Source organism: Pituophis catenifer, unplaced genomic scaffold (genome assembly GCF_029215685.1).
Source record: "Pituophis catenifer annectens isolate HBS135680 unplaced genomic scaffold, rPitCat1.0.hap2 SCAF_7, whole genome shotgun sequence".
In the NCBI taxonomy this organism is placed as follows: domain Eukaryota; kingdom Metazoa; phylum Chordata; class Lepidosauria; order Squamata; family Colubridae; genus Pituophis; species Pituophis catenifer.
Window position 1 is genome coordinate 35,040,143 of NW_027256887.1, and position 16,950 is coordinate 35,057,092.

General features: G+C 38.6%; 1 protein-coding gene across 2 annotated transcripts in view; it reads left to right on the plus strand.

Annotated features, from left to right (window-relative positions):
• GXYLT1 (glucoside xylosyltransferase 1) overlaps nucleotides 1-16,950 on the plus strand; it is a 105,058-nt gene that overhangs the window by 73,010 nt on the left and 15,098 nt on the right. For both annotated transcript variants that reach the window (XM_070947954.1, XM_070947955.1), the window contains 4 exons: nucleotides 4,642-4,816; nucleotides 6,591-6,716; nucleotides 11,002-11,253; nucleotides 12,348-12,471. In XM_070947954.1, the coding sequence (XP_070804055.1) occupies nucleotides 4,642-4,816; nucleotides 6,591-6,716; nucleotides 11,002-11,253; nucleotides 12,348-12,471 (677 nt within the window). The remainder of the gene's footprint in view (nucleotides 1-4,641; nucleotides 4,817-6,590; nucleotides 6,717-11,001; nucleotides 11,254-12,347; nucleotides 12,472-16,950) is intronic.

Here is a 16,950-nt window from a genome sequence, read left to right on the forward strand (position 1 = left end):
ACCGTCTGAGATCCTGCTCCTCCAAAGTTTGGGGCTGGTAAGGCGGAAGCGTGACTCAGAACTGGACCCTCCACCCCCTCACCAGGTGGTTGAGGGGTCCAGTCCCGTTGTCCAGGGTTGCCATGAAGGCGCCTCCATGAAGCTGGCTTCCCCAAATTTTTCTCTCAGCACCTCCATGGTGGTAGGCCCAGGACTTGTGGAATAACTCCAGTCCTGTTTGTCTTCTTCCATCCACTGTCTCCCCTTCCAGCCCTGGAATGGTGCGCCCCCAAAGGGTGATGGGGTTCTGTCCTGAGGCTCCCCAGGACCCGTTAATACAGAGCTATGCCACCAATGGCCTGCGGCAGACTGCATTGTCCCCTTATCCTTCTCCTGGCTCTCCACCGGACGGTCTTCACTCCAAGCTTTCCTCTCCTTTGGCTGCACAACCCTGGCTTCACTTTCCTCAGGTGTCACTGCCTCCACCACCTCCTCTTCCCCTTCAGCCACCACAGGCTCAGGTACAGTCGTAGAAGTTCCCTCAGCCATGGCCTTACTCACGACTACAAACAGGCAGGTTGAGTATTAACGGGAGCGCCGACTTGCTCTTGGTTTTCTAATCCACGTCTATGCGAACAAACACTGAATCAATCAAAGTCAGTCTTATTTGTTTCACCAGTGTTCGTTTAGTTTTAGTTTAGTTTTAGTTTTATTGAATTTGTATACCACCCTACTCCCGAAGGACTCAGGGCGGTGAACAGCCATAGAATAAAACAATATAAATACAAAATTTAAAATAGAATAAAACGAATTAAATAATTTGGCTGAACAAATTTAAAACCCCAATACTTTAAAACCAAATTTAAAATTTCCATTTAAAAGGGGGAAAGGCCAGCCTGATGAAACAAGAAAGTCTTGAGCGCGCGACGGAAGGTACGCAGATCTGGGATCCTCTGTATCTCTGCGGGGAGCTCGTTCCAGATAGTAGGTGCCCCCACAGAGAAGGCTCTCCCCCTGGGGGCCGCCAGTCGACATTGTTTAGCCGACGGCACCCGGAGGAGCTCCTCTCTATGGGAGCATACTGGTCGGTGGGAGTCTATTGGTGGTAGCAGGCGGTCCCGTAAATAACCAGGTCCTAAGCCATGGAGCACTCTAAAGGTGATAACTAAAACCTTGAAGCGCACTCGGAAGACCACTGGGAGCCAGTGCAGCTCGTGCAGGAGAGGTGTTACATGGGAGCGCCACGTCGCTCCCATCACCACCCGCGTGGTCGCACTCTGTGCCAGTTGGAGCCTCCGAGTGCTCCTCAAGGGGAGCCCCATGTAGAGAGCATTACAATAGTCCAGACGGGAGGTGACGAGGGCGTGAGTGACCGTGCGTAAGGAGTCCCTATCTAGAAAGGGACGCAACTGGCAGATCAGGCGAACCTGATGAAAAATACTCCCGGCCACGGCCGTCAAGTGCTCTTCTAAAGACAGCCATGAATCCAGGAGGACACCCAAGTTGCGAGCCCTTTCCATGAGGGCCAATGATTCGCCCCCAATAGTCAGCGATGGCACCAGCTGACTATATCTGGATGTCGGAAACCACAGCCACTCGGTCTTGGATGGGTTGAGCCTGAGCCTGTTTCTCCCCATCCAGATCCGTACGGCCTCCAGACACCGGGACATCACTTCAAGGGCATCGTTGGGGTGGTCTGGGGTGGAGATGTACAGCTGGGTGTCGTCAGCGTACTGATGGTACTCCACTCCAAAACCACGGATGGTCTCGCCCAGCGGCTTTACATAAATGTTGAACAAAAGGGGCGAGAGGACCGATCCTTGTGGTACCCCACATATAAGGGGTCTCGGGGTCGACCTCTGCCCCCCTGTCAACACAGACTGTGACCGGTCGGAGAGAAAGGAGGAGAACCACCATAGTATGGTGCCTCCCACCCCCAACTCTTCCAACCGGTGCAGCATGATACCATGGTCGATGGTATCAAAAGCCTCTGAGAGATCTAACAGGACCAGGACAGAGGAGCACCCCCTGTCCCGAGCCCTCCAGAGATCATCCACCATCTTTCAAGGCGGCGGGAAAGACACCCTCGCCCAATGAAGCATTTATAATCCCCTGGAGCCAGCCTTGCGTCACCTCCCGGGAAGCCAGCACTAACCAGGAGGGGCACGTTTAATCCACTACAAACTGGTATCAGTTAAAGATGAGTACGAGCTGTTCAAAGTCGGCTATCGCCTCTCAGCAGCTTTTAAATATGCTGCGCCGCCCCGTGCCCCACCCTCGGCAGCATGTCGCACCTGTCTTGAGTTTCGGCGACTTCCTGTGTTCCTCTGCTCCAGTGTCCTTCGAAGCCAGGAATCGTAGCCATGATGACCCCAATTCACCATCTCGTCCCATTCCCTAGTTGCTTCTCATAAGTAGCACCACCACCATCACCACCCGGTGAACCGCCATCACCGTGAAGCGAAGTCTAACCACTCAGTGCCTAGCCCCCCCCTGGAAGCATTGGCTTGAGGGCTGTGCTTATGTGTCATTACCCTCAAGGATCATGTGTCAAGCCATGGCTGGGTTCGACATGTATCCTTACGATTTATATTGATATTGTTTCCTGATTGCTTATTTGTACCCCATGACTATCATTAAGTATTGTACCTTATGATGCTTGATGAACGTATCTTTTCTTTTATATACATTGAGAGCATATGCACCAAGACAAATTCCTTGTGTGTCCAATCACACTTGGCCAATAAATTCTATTCTGCATACATACATACATACATACATACATACATACATACATACATACATCTCCCCTCACATTAAGAACCACATTTCTGGACAGCTCATAAAACAATAAAAGCAATAAAAAAAGGAGCAGTATTTTATTTTGGCTTTAAAATCTGATTCTAGCGGAGTTGAGCCAAGACTAACGGAGAAGCCAGAAACGACATGAGCTACAAACCTCTTTTATGAGAGTAAGTTAGGTTGGATCCTGTTCTTTACTGCACTCTTTGCAACTTATTCCTGTAAGGAGCCATGATTCTACTCTCTTTATGATTTATTACCAATCTAAAGTGACTTTATTCATTCAGTCATTTAGCAGTTTGAAGGCTGCCTGACTCTTTGGAGAGCTTACAATTAAAAAGTGAGAACAATACAAAAATAATCATAAACACCATGAAGATGGACATATGAACAAAGAACCCATATAACAAGTTGCACCACCAACCTATCCAAAGTCTCAGAGATACAGCCAAGTCTTCAGTAGCTTCCTTAATGTCAACAGCTTGGGAGCTATCCCAAGAACTGAATTAACATTTTACCGCAAGACAGAATGCTTTATATTTGAATTCATTTCAGTGCAATAGTTAAGCCTTCAGATTGTTAAAAGAAAAAGTATTTGAACTATTTTTTATATCTCTATTCTTATGCATATAAATAGAAGATGTTAGAAAATCAATTTTTAAAATAAAAATATTCTAATTCATAAAATATATGGTGAGGTGTTTATTAAAGTTTGAAGAATAAATTATAAGAATAAAAAATGAAATATCTAGTATTGAATTGATAGGTTGCATCCAGGACTTTCTTATATATTCACATATTAGTGAAATGGTGATACTGGAATTTGACTACCTTTTAATTGATGATATTTTTCATCTCCTCAATAAGATCTTAAGATAACCTTATTCTCATTTTTTTCTGTGAGAACTCTGGCACACATCTAATTATATATTTACTGTTTGCATCTTAAGGTTAACAGTTTATTGTCTGAAACATTTTGATTTTTATTGGAATTTATTTTGATATTACAACAGGTTCATGTGTTTTAGAGTGTATGTTGACATTTTTTTCTGGCTATTAGTATTGTATTTGATTTTACTTTTGGTTTTTTGTTTATTTTCTTTACAACAAAGCATTTATGTTAGCAGCAGGAAATATTGTTAGGATTAGGCTGTAAAGAAAATAGTAATGAAAGCTACTATGAGGAATAATATGAGAAAATATTAAATTTTGCTGTAAGATGGATAGCTAAGTGGGCTACATTCTCAACCAAATGTGTTTATTAAAAGAAAACGTTCTTTGAGAAAAATGAGATGCTTTTTCAAATAAAAGTTTATGAGCAGATAACATAGAAAAATATTTTTATAGTACATTTAGAATTAAAATTACAAAAAAGTGATTTAAAAACTTGGTTTAATTTATTAGTTCGATTTATATGCCGCCCTTCTCCGGAGACTCAGAGCTGCTTACAATGCATTAAGCAATAGCCTCATACGTTTGTATATACTTGCTTAGTAGGGCTTTTTGGCCCCCCCAAACGGTGTTCTATTTTATACAAAGTCAGCTTATTGCCCCCACAACCGGGTCCTCATTTTACTTACCTCGAAAGGATGGAAGGCTGAGTCAACCTTGAGCCTGGTGAGAATTGAACTCGCAGTAATTGCAGGCAGCTGGCAGCTAAGTGCTACTTTAACAGCAGCAGTTGAAATATATCCTTGTCATTCTCTTGGTTGTCATAACTACTTTTTCCCAAATTGTGATAAAGCTAAGTAACATTAATGACTAACTTGAATAAAGAATCTTTGTTTCAAATGTAATATAGAATGTTTACATTTAGCATTGTTTCCATAGAAACAATTATTTCTTGTATTTTTGCATCAGATATGATTTTCCAAGGCCTCAGCTTTCTGAAAGGATGCATTTGGCGGTAGTAGCCTGTGGTGAAAGATTGGAGGAAACTGTTACTATGTTGAAATCAGCTATTATTTTCAGCATCAAAAATCTTCAGTGTCATATTTTTGCTGAGGAATCATTACATAGTGACTTCAGAGAAATAGTAAGTATTCATAAAAGAATGTATGCCTGGATTAAGGTAACTTTGTTTGTATTTTTCCACCAAATCTAAGGCTGCTTGGTTCAGTCTCTAAATCTGCCAGTCTGCGATCTATATTCTGTGAAGATTTTTTTTTTACTTTGTAACTGGAAAATAGTATATTTCCAAGAGCAAAAAGCATGTAATTTGGATATATTGTGACCTCATGGTGGATGATTGAACCCCTGCTGTCTTCTCAGTCATAAGTGGAGCTACACTACAGTATTCATCAATTGCACAGCAGTTTCCAGTTCTTTGAACTCTAAAGTTGAAAAGAAATTGAGTAATTAGAAATTATTATCCAATACAGGTGGTCCTTGATTTACAACAATTCATTTAGTGACCATTCAAAGTTACAGTGGCACTGAAAAAGTGACTTATGACCATTTTTTACACTTACACCTATTACAACATTCCCATGGTCATGTGATCAAAATTCAGACACTTGGCAACTGACTCATATTTATGACGTTTGCAGTGTCCTGGGATCAGGTGATCACCTTTTGTGACCTTTGTATAAGCAGAGTAAATCAGGAAGCCAGATTCACTTAATAACTGTGTTACTAACTTAACAGCTGCAGTGATTCATTTAACTGTGGCAAAGGTTGTAAAATGGGGCAAATTTATTAATAACTGTCTCCCTTAGCAACAGAAATTTTGGGATTCAATTGTCATAAGTCAAGAACTACACTTATCAATAAAATGTTCATAACATATTTTAACATTTGCACATGATAGAAGTATAGTCTTATAAGAAACACGCCTCTTAAATTTATATAAAACTTAAGAGTCAGTTTGGTATAGTGGTTAAGATGCTGGCCTAGAAACCAGGAGGTTGTGACTTCTTGACCTGCTTTTATCCTATGAATTGCATTTGTCTCACTTATCCTCTGATACAGTCTGAGTTTGGCAACATTAGTATCCTGCTGAACCATACATTTTTTTTTACCTTAAATATACACATGCTATAGCTGTCTTTTATGAAGACAGGTGCTTTTCATAGAAAATACATTTGTGATAAATTGTGAGTTTGGTTATTTGGTATTCCCAATTATTTGCATAGAGTTTTTTTTTTTTTAAACTAACACCATTTTCTAAAACATGTATTTGCATTTATTTATTTATTTTATTTATTGGTTCGATTTGTATGCCGCCCTTTCTCTGGAGACTCAGGGCGGCTTACAATGCGTTAAGCAATAGCCTTCATACTTTTGTATATACCTGCATAGTAGGGCTTTCGCCCCCCCCCCCCCCAAGCGGTTTTCTTTTTTATACAAAGTCAGCTTATTGCCCCCACAATCCGGGTCCTCATTTTACCTACCTCGAAAGGATGGAAGGCTGAATCAACCTTGAGCCTGGTGAGATATGAACTTGCAGTAATTGCAGGCAGCTGGTGCTACTTAATAGCACTTTAGTCTGCTGCGCCACCAAGGCTCATTTTATGTTGATTCGTTTTTCTCTGTGTTTTACATCAATTGCAAGTAGTGACTGATCCAAGATATTCTCACCCTCTTAGTAAAATATAATGAGTACCATTTGTTTTAGAAAGGTAGCATATAAATCCAATAAAATAGAGAACAAATTGTCAGTATTATATATTCCTTTCACAAATCTTAATTTTACAGGCTTGAAAACATACTGTTTAATAATCAAAATGAGAAATAGAGTAGTTAGAAATCGGTTAATCTTGCTTATATACTTTTGATACAAAAATACTAAAACATGTTGTTTTTTTCAGCTTGATAATTTGAGACATAATGAAAAATTTAATTATACTCTGTACCCTATCTCATTTCCAATTGAGAATGCAGCAGAATGGAAGAAATTGTTCAAGCCTTGTGCTTCTCAAAGACTTTTCCTACCAGTAAGTAGCAATGGTAGTTGTTAAGCAAAATTAATAATTCTAGTCATAAGTGAAAAATAAGTGTTATTTTATTCTTAAATAACTGCCTTGAGTCATTTTTCAGAATGAAATGGGCAGCATATAAATATAATAAATAAATATGCTTCTAGAGAAAAGTGAGTTATTTGGTAAGCCATTGCTGTTTGAATGAACATAAAATGTAACTTCTTCAGTTATTTATTTGGCATATTATTACAACGTAATAATGTGGTGGACTAGCTCTTCCCTTTCAAAAGTAAGTAGTACTACCAAGTTGAAGCATAATCAGGTTGAATATGAAGAGGTGGGTCATTACTTGTTGGCTGAGATTCCTGTTTCAGTATTCCAGTTACTCCACACTAAAGATTTATTTAATTTATTTGATTTGATTTGATTTTTATACTGCCCTTCTCCAACAGGACTCAGAGCGGTGAACAGCCGAGATAAAACATAACATATAAAATTTAAAAAACAGTTTAAAAGATATTAAATAATTTTGGCCCACAATTTAAAACAACCCAGTTAAAACCAATTTCAAATTAAAACCGAAAGGATGGGATCAAGCCAGCCCGGCTAGATGAAATAAATGAGTTTTCAGGGCCCGACGAAAAGTCCGGGTGCTGATGATTGTGCTTTGGCTTGGAAATATTATTGGAATTCTGATTAGAAGGGTTGTACTTTCTTACAGTTTCCTCTCTCATTAATAAATTGATGAAAAAGTTAAACATTCTAATAAGCCAAGAAAAAACAACTTTACTCACCAAATAACAGAAATTTGAAGGCATATCTATGTATTCAGTACATTTGGCAATTACAGAATTACCAATACACAGCTTATATTGAATGAAATAACATCAAAAGTTGGGAAGAACAAAATTAGATTTTCAGTATGAAATTTTGCCCAATATAGAAATATAAATTAAAGTATTCTGAGTAGATACTGTACTTTGCATTCTGTACCTAAGTGTCAGGGTTCCAAGTAACACTCCCCAACGAAAGAAAACTCTGAAGCTTCAATTTCCTCAAAAGTTACATTTTATTAGAGATGTCATATTGGCACATCTGGGAAAACCCGAATCTGAAAGTTTCCAGGTTTTCCTCACCCAAAGAAAAGTTCAAGTCCCTGCCCAACCCCCACAAGTCCATCACATGATCCTATCAAAGCAGTATCCCAACTGGAGATGCCTCACAGATCCAGCCTCCTAGGTAGAGGCAGGACGGCCTTGACTTTCTGAGAAAGGAGTGTTATTATGACTATATATCACCCCTGCTTCATACAATCCCCCTTCCCAATTTCCCACAGCAGTAAATGCGGCAGGCCTGAAGGCCCAATTCAAAAGATGGCTTCCATAAGCACATCTAATGAAAAGGAACTCACCATTTCTCTTGGTAATTAGCTTCACTATCAGACTGCTCTGAATGTTAGGAAGGTTTGTCTAACATTCACTTGCCATATGCCTTCTCATAACTTTTTTGCTGTATAATATTCACACTCGTTCAAACAATCTTGCCCATTTTTGTCCTTCCAAATCTTAAGAGAATGCTACCATAACTTCCCCATGTTTTATCTGTTTGATGCTAAATATTGTGAGTTTCTTTAATTTTAGACTGACTTTCTAATTGCTATCCAGAATAATATGGGATCTCTCTCAGATATTTTACTAATAACAACAGCATTGCAACAATCTAAGGAGGTTATAAGCAATCCTTAACTTGTGACCACAATTGAACCCAAAATTTCTGTTGCTAAGCAAGACAATTGTTAGGTGAATTTTGCCCCATTTTATGACCTTATTTGCCACAGTTGTTAAGTGAATCACTGCAGTTATTAAGTTATTAACACAGTTGTTAAGTGAATCTGGCTCTCCCATTGACTTTGTTTGTCAGAGGGTAACAAAAGGTGACCACATGACCCTGAGACACAGCAACTATCATAAATATGAACCAATTGCCAAGCGTCAGAATTTTGCTCATGTGACCATGGGGTTACTGTAATGGTCATAAGTGTGAAAACTGATCATAACTTACTTGTTTTAGTGCTGTTATAACTTCAAACTATCACTAAAAGAATAACTGTAAGTTGAAGACTACCAGTACAAGTTTAAAAAAGATAGGGTAAGGATTACACTGGAATTAACAGTGACAGAATAAAAAATATGATTACACCGGGATTAACAGTGATAGAATAAAAAAGATGATTACACTGGGATTAACAGTGACAGAATAAAAAAGCTGATTACACTGGGATTAATAGAGATAGAATAAAAATGGATAAGGGGGAATACATCTCAAAAAGGAAGAGAAGAGAAAGAAATGGGGAAGAAAAAGGAGGAGAAGGCGGCAAGGGAATGGGAGAAAGGGAGGAAAGTGTCAAGAAATGGAATTGTGGAGAAATTAAAAGAAAATAGGAGATAGTAAAAAGGAATTTTAAAAATGAATATGCTAATTGAAGAGAAGGATGTTAACTTTAGAAATCATATGTAAAAAGCAATTTAGAAGGAAGATACAGATTATTGTAAAAGGGATATAAGTAAAGATAAAATGAAATGTGAGTAAGTAAAAAAAGAAGAAATACACTACTTGATGTAAAATAGATCAGTAGATGGAATGTGAAAGACAGAATGGACTATATTTTGTTGTTGGAAGATGTACAAATTCGAGAGAAATAATAGTAACAAAAGAATTAATTGAAATTAAGGGGAAAATTGAAATGTAAAATGGAATAAAATGGAAATGTTAATAAATGATGCAAGTAAGAATACAACAATATACTGTATGTAAGAAATAAAATAGAAAGATATTGTTAAGGGTTGGAAGGTTATACTAGTAAAGGATTTAAGATAAAAATGGAATAAGTTGAAATACATTGTTAATAATTAAAAGATAAGGGGAATTTTGAGAAAATAAATGAAAGAAAAGTCGGGGTTGCCTGGACACCATAGTGGAAAATAGAAAGTTGAAAATAGATACAGCAATAGAGAGAGATGAAAGAGGAGTAGAGGGGTGGAAGGGAGGAAGAAGGAGAGAGAGGAATGAGAAGAAAGGAAAGAGGGGAGGAAGGAAGGGAGGGGAAATAAGAGTAGGAGAGAGGGTTAGAAAGGGAGAAAGAGAGGAGGAAAGGGAGAAAGGAAGGGGAAGTAGAGTTGCAACGCGCTCTACGTGGGACTACCCTTGAAAAGTGTTCGGAGATTACAGTTGGTCCAGAATGCAGCCACGCGAGTTATAGTGGGTGCGCCTAGATACACATTACACCAATTCTCTGCGAGCTGCACTGGCTCCCTATTGGTCTCCGGGTGCAATTCAAGGTGTTGGTCATTACCTTTAAAGCCCTTTATGGCCCAGGGCCAGGCTATCTTTGAGACTGCCTTCTACCACATAGCTCCCAGCGACCGGTAAGATCCCACAGAGTCGGTCTCCTCCGGGTCCCGTTAGCTAAACAATGTCGGCTGGTGGGCCCGCGGGGGAGGGCCTTCTCTGTGGTCGCTCCAGCTCTCTTGAACCAATTATCTCCTGAGGTCCGGACCGCCCCCACCCTATTGGCCTTCCGCAAAGCGGTGAAGACCTGGCTCTTCCGGCAGGCCTGGGGCCGTTGATCTCATTATAATGATCTTGCGAGACCCAGCCACAAATTAGAGTGCATGTGTTTTAACATTTTTAAAGTTTTAATGTTTTAATGTTTTTCTTTTAACATTTTTTATGGGATTGTTCGCATTGTTTTATTCTTTGTTGTAAGCCGCCCAGAGTCCCTTGGGAATTGGGCGGCATAGAAATGCGACAAAATAAATAAATAATAAGGAGTAGGAGAAGAGGGAAGAAGAAAGTAGAAAGGAAAGAAGGGAGGGAGAGATTGAGAAGAAAGATTGCTGTACAATAAAAAAAGATAAAATGGAAGAAAGGCAACCCCAAACATGCATAAATGTACTAAGATAAAGAATGAGTTATTAAAAAATAAAAGAGAATAAATATGAGTTAAAACAGAAAAATTAGAATTTGAGGGCGAATTAAAATGTTGCTTATATAAATAAGCATAGAAAGCATGATTAAAAAATGGGAAAAGGAAATTTTGGCAAAAATTGTAACTGAGTAAAATGTACTTGAATATGTTATATTGTATAAGTTATGATATGGCCAATACTCTGTTCATAAAATATGCGGGGGGAAATGGGGGGGCGGATAAATAAAACTTGATCCCTCAAAAAAAATAGCAAATTGAATAAAATGTCAGAGTTGGATGTTAATTTTGTTTCCAAAATTTTTTCTTCTATAGTTAATCCTCAGTAATGTGGACTCTCTACTATATGTTGACACAGACATCTTGTTCTTAAGACCTGTTGATGATATCTGGTCTTTCCTGAAAAAATTCAACTCTACTCAGATTGCTGCTATGGCACCAGAGCATGAAGAACCTCGTATTGGGTGGTATAATCGCTTTGCTAGGCACCCATATTATGGAAAAACTGGAATCAATTCTGGAGTAATGTTAATGAACATGACCCGCATTAGAAGAAAATATTTCAAGGTAGTGTGCTTTTTCATTTTCGGTACTTTTCTGTAAATTAAAATACCATGTTTTTTAGTAGTATCCCAGAGTAGATTCTAACTAATCTCATATAAACACCATATACTGTTTTTATCAATGTTTTTTTAATGAAATACATTTGTTGTTGTTGTTTTCATTTTTCTTCTGCTTCTTCGTACCTACTCATTTCTCATTGTTCTTTTATCTTGAAACTTCATATTAAACTGACTCAGAAATTTGTACTATGAGTATATATGCAATCTAACCTGAAGGTGGCGCTATTAGACTATTGACTTAGAATGCATGTAAAATGATGTACAGTCACTTTAAGATATTTGTTTCATTCTCACAATCTATCCAAAATAATGTTCTTTTTAAGGACATTGTTCATAAGTGATAGACTCATGAAATGTTTCATTCCAATGTAAAAATGTAGTGTAGTTTTTTACTCCTTATGCAAACTCCAAATTAGGGTGTGGAAATACAACATCTATTACCATTTCCAGTTTTTAATTTTAGAATGTTTGAACTGAAAATATGACTTTCAGGTGCTTTCTAGCATGCCTTTGGATTCCATGTGTCCTTTGTGCCCTGAAAGATTTTATTTAAAAAAAGAAAAAGCAATCGGAAGAGCCAGGATTTAACCTTGTATTTGAAAATTGAAACTATTCTTTAGACTTGTGTGCCATTTTCAAATTTAGATATTTATGGTTAGCTTAACATTATTTTGTTTAATCTAGAAATGTTTCATGCATTGAGACAACACTAAAATTCATAAATCTCTGTTTTTGCATATCCTTTCTTACTCATTTTTAGAAAGTATTTTATATTGACCCTTAGGTATATTTGTTGTACTTCTAGAAGTTTGTAGTTTAATCTGGTAGAATCTAAACTGAAGATTCTTTTGGTTTTATTTGTTATAAATATTTAATAATTTTTATTAATTGCCTATTTAAATCAGAAAGACTTATTACTGTGACATAATACTGCATAAAAATGAGGCAGTATGATAAAAATTAAAGAAACATATATTTTATCATAAAAAGTAGGATCTAGATCCCTTTACTTCTAATTCTGGTATTTTGATTTTGAAGAATGATATGACATCAGTACGATTACGTTGGGAAGAAATTCTCATGCCGCTGCTGAAAAAATACAAGTTGAATATAACATGGGGTGATCAGGATCTTTTAAACATTATGTTTTTTCATAATCCTGGTAAGTTGCTTTTAAAAATGCAATTTTAATTCTCAATCTTAATATGATATTGCTATTTGTGTTATACTGTGTTTTAAAGTGTTCCCAAGAAATTTAGTGTGTGTCAAATTTTCCAACTTTCAATTTCCAAACATTAGGGGTGTTCAAAAGTTGTGACATGCCTTGGGGTTTGTAAATATATTTTGGTTACTTTAATATAATTTAGATGTGCTTGGTAAATAAACTACGTAAATATCATAATTTTTTAACATTTTGCTTGTTTCATTTCACAGGTTCAGCTGTCTTTCTCTTTTTGTTAAATGTTATTTTCTCTGACAGTGTTAATACTGCTGGCCTTCCTGTGAGTGTGATAACTGATCTGTAATGGCTTCTAAAAAAACAAGACTGGGAACATTCACTCATATGAGCAACATAATTGGGACTGGCAAAGACTTGTTGCTGTCTGAACTCCCAACACCCAACATTTTCAGATATGGCCTACTGTTAAGAGAAAATAGTGATGATGCTAGAAACAGACGACTAATGATTAAAATGAAGGGGAATGTGATAGAAGTTATGAAGAGGCCTTAGACTAAAAACACGTGCCCTCTACTTCAAAAGAAAAGACAGAATACAATAGATTAGAAATAACAGATTAGAAATTAAATTATTCATTGTATAATAGCAGAGCATAAGATACAGTGTTGGTCTACGTGCCACTGCTGCCATTACCAGAGGTGCCTTCACCGAAGAAGATAAGAGACTTGTAGTTGATCACAGTAAAGCCAAGAGATTCCAGGAAAAAAATATGAAATCCCTAGGTCAAGAATTTGATGACCTTTGTAAGAAGGGTGAAATAGAATGCATATTCTTAGATGGCCATTTAGATGCAACTAAAGTTATGCTGAAAGCAAACAATTCAGACCAGCAATTCCCCAATACCATCAAAGAAGAACATTATTCTGTGTGCAGTGAGTCGGGTGGAAGATATCTTTATCATTTCACTCCAGAGAAAGGCTCAAAAATAGGAAAACATGCTCAAGTTATTGCAGATGATCTGATGTATTTCATGAAGAAGAAAGGTATTGACAAAAGCTTGAAGCCATTGGTGAAAACTCTACAAATGTTAAGACTGGCTGTGAAGGTGGTGCCATGCGTTGTGTAAAGATCAAGCTTGACCGGAAGTTGATCTGGTTGGTGTGTGCACTCCACACAAATGAGTTACCCCTACAACACTTAATCACAACATTGGATGGGAAGATGTTGTCTAACAACAAATGGGCAGGTAAAATTGACAACATGCTGGACATTGCAACAGAACTTGACATTGTTTCTTCATTCACTGAGTTTCAATTGGTGAGTCTCTCATTTCACTGAGCAACAGTGTTGTAAAGGATCTCTCTACTGATGAGGGGAATTGATATAGTATCACACAGGCCATAGGGACAGGAGAACTTCCCACAGATCTGGCTCTTCTGGAAATTGGCCCTGTAAGCCATTCACACTGGTTGACAACTGCAAATAGGCTTTGTCGAATATGGGTTTCAAAACATGACTTTAAAGGCAAAACTCTCAAAAACTTAAGTATGATAGTGGAATACATCATTGTTGTGTACTACACTTGCTGGATCAACATCAAAGTAAAACAATCCTGGATTGAAAGTCTGTGTCATGTTGTTCCAGCTGCAGCAAGTCAGACTGCAAAAGAAGGTAAATGCTGTTTTGCCAACTATTAAACCAACTCAGCATGATACGTTTTCAATGAAATGATAATCCAGACATTCTTGTGTTCAGATGACATTCAAGAGTGCAAAAGATCATTGACTTGAGGCAGTGGTGAAATCCAAACTTTTTTACTACCGGTTCTGTGGGCGTGATTTGGTGGGCATGGTGTGGCTTGGTGGGCGTGGCAGGGGAAGGATACTGCAAAATTTCTGTTCCTACCCCATGCCTGGGGAAAGGATATTGCAAAATCTCCATTCCCACCCCACTCTGGGGCCAGCCAGAGGTGGTATTTGCCAGTTCTCCGAACTACTCAAAATTTCTGCTACTGGTTCTCTGAACTGCTCAAAATTTCTGCTACCAGTTCTCCAGAACCTGCTGAATTTCACCCCTGGCTTGAGGGTTGCAGATGACACCCTGGGAGATTTTTCTGTACGTGCCAGAAAAACGCCTCAAATCAATGCCAGAACATCCACTCTGCTGGAGGTGACTGATTGGTCTGAAGGTGTATATGAGCCACCTTTCACGTACAATCTAACTACAGCGGAAATCAAGAAGTTCATTGACGAACCAATGCAAGTACCAAAGTGGCCCTGTCATGCCAAATCAATAGAGAGATGTGTGAAACAGGTCACAGAGGCAGCAAGCAAAGTACAAGACAAGACTTAATGAAACTCGCTTAAACATTTTTGTAACTCAGATAATTGCTTTCTGATGTTAGTTTATGATTGCATGAATTATTTTTTGTTTAGCTAGATAAGATTCATGCAAAAAAAAAGCTTTAATTTTTGTAGCACTAGGTGTAATTTTGAGAAGATAGTTAACAGTATTTGGCTTTTGTGGGGTATATGAACATGGATTTACCATACCAAGATAAATAGTGTGCAATTGCAAAAATAACAGCAATTGGAATTCTTGGTGTAAAAACGCATACCGTATTTTTCAGAGTATAAGTCGTTCCGGAGTATAAGACGCACCTTATTTTTGGGGGAGGAAAATACGAAAAAAAAATCTGCTTGAGAGGCTCTCCGTTTGAGAGGCTGCAAATGCAGCCTCCAAAAGCTCTGTTTGCAAAGGAGCTTCTCTTTGCAAAGGCAGCCTCTCAAACGGACCTTTTGAAGACTGTTTGAGAGGCTCTCTGTTTGGGAGGCTGTATATGCAGCCTCCAAAAGCTCCAAAAGAGTGGGGGCCGGCGGGTGGGCAGGGCTACATTCGGTGTATAAGACGCACCCAAATTTTCACCCTCTTTTAGGAGGGGAAATGTGTGTCATATACTCCAAAAAATACAGTACTTTTAGAGCCCTTCACTGGAAAAAATTGGAAAAATTAATTTTCACCCCATTAAATGACATGCCATAGTTTATTTCTTATCTATAAAATGCCGAGAGTCACAAAGGTGTTTTTGGAAATAACCTGGATTTGTATTTTATTCCATATTCTCAATATGGCATGCCTAATGTAATGATTTTTGAAATCCACATTAACTTTATTGTTAATGTGACTTTATTATGCCAGAAATATCCAAGCCCTTCAAATCCCAAGTCAGGAGATTTGAATTCTTGGTGTAAAAACGCATGTTTTTAGAATCCCTCACTGAAAAAAATTGCAAAAATTAATTTTCACTCCATTAAATGACATGCCTTACGAGTCATTTAATGACTCGACTGCTTCAAGACTTGTCGAATTCAGTATTCATCACATTTTGAAGCAGAAATCTTGTTCTGGCACTTGTCTTTCTCCCGGTAGTTGCCATGCAAGGAAAAATTGGATGGTGTTGGCTGCCTGTTGGATGGTGTTATTTCTTCCAGCCGAAATAACAGGTTACATGATTTTCTCAGTACCCATTGGTTTTAGTATTTGGCGCATCTTCCAGAATGAATTACTGACAAGGACCGAGGTACCACTGGGCTTTTATGCTCGGCCAGGGATAGGAATGCTTCCCCATGCCGCCCCCTTCTTTCTCTTGGCCCTGCTGATGAGGGAGAAGGAAGGCCAGGCTTGGGGGATGGCCCCCACCCCACAAGATCCGCCCCTGCCGTTCTCTCCCAGCCCTCTTTGCTGGCAGCAACAGCAAATGTACTATGACAAAGGCGGAATCCTGTTGCGGCACAAAGGCAAGTGCAGGGGCACTTCGCTCCCGCACTAAGGCAACAGGGCGACAGCTCTTTCATCCCTCTGCCACCACAGGGAGCCGCAGCAGAGGGGTGAAAGACCCGCATGCGGCTCTAGAGCCACAGGTTGCCAACACCCGGGTTAGGGGATTAGACGAGTCCTATAAAAACCTCAAGCAGGCAGGTGTGTTTTGCTTTAACAGAAAATGACTGACATAAAGAAATAAAGCTCTCTTCAAATCATACAGAGGAAAACCATTGTGTTTTCTTTAACCTCCTATAGTGCCAGACACAGAATAATGGTATTAAATGTATGGGTAAGAATATCAACCTTGCCATCAAGCATTTAATAGTGAGTGCCATACTGTGCACTAATCAAACAAGTAGGGGAAATCAGGCACAATGCAGGTTATGTGGAAAGTAAACACAGGGTCAATCAAAAAAGACACAGATGTCTATACACCAATGCACAGAGTATGAGGAATAAACAGGGTGAATTAGAAATTCAAGTAAATGAGAGTAGATATGATATTGTTGCCATTATGGAAACTTGGTGGGATGAAACCCACAAATGGAACATACAGCTTTTAAATTTAAATTATTTAAAAGAAATAGACCAAATAAAATAACAGGTGGAGTTGCACTATACATAAGAAATAATTACATC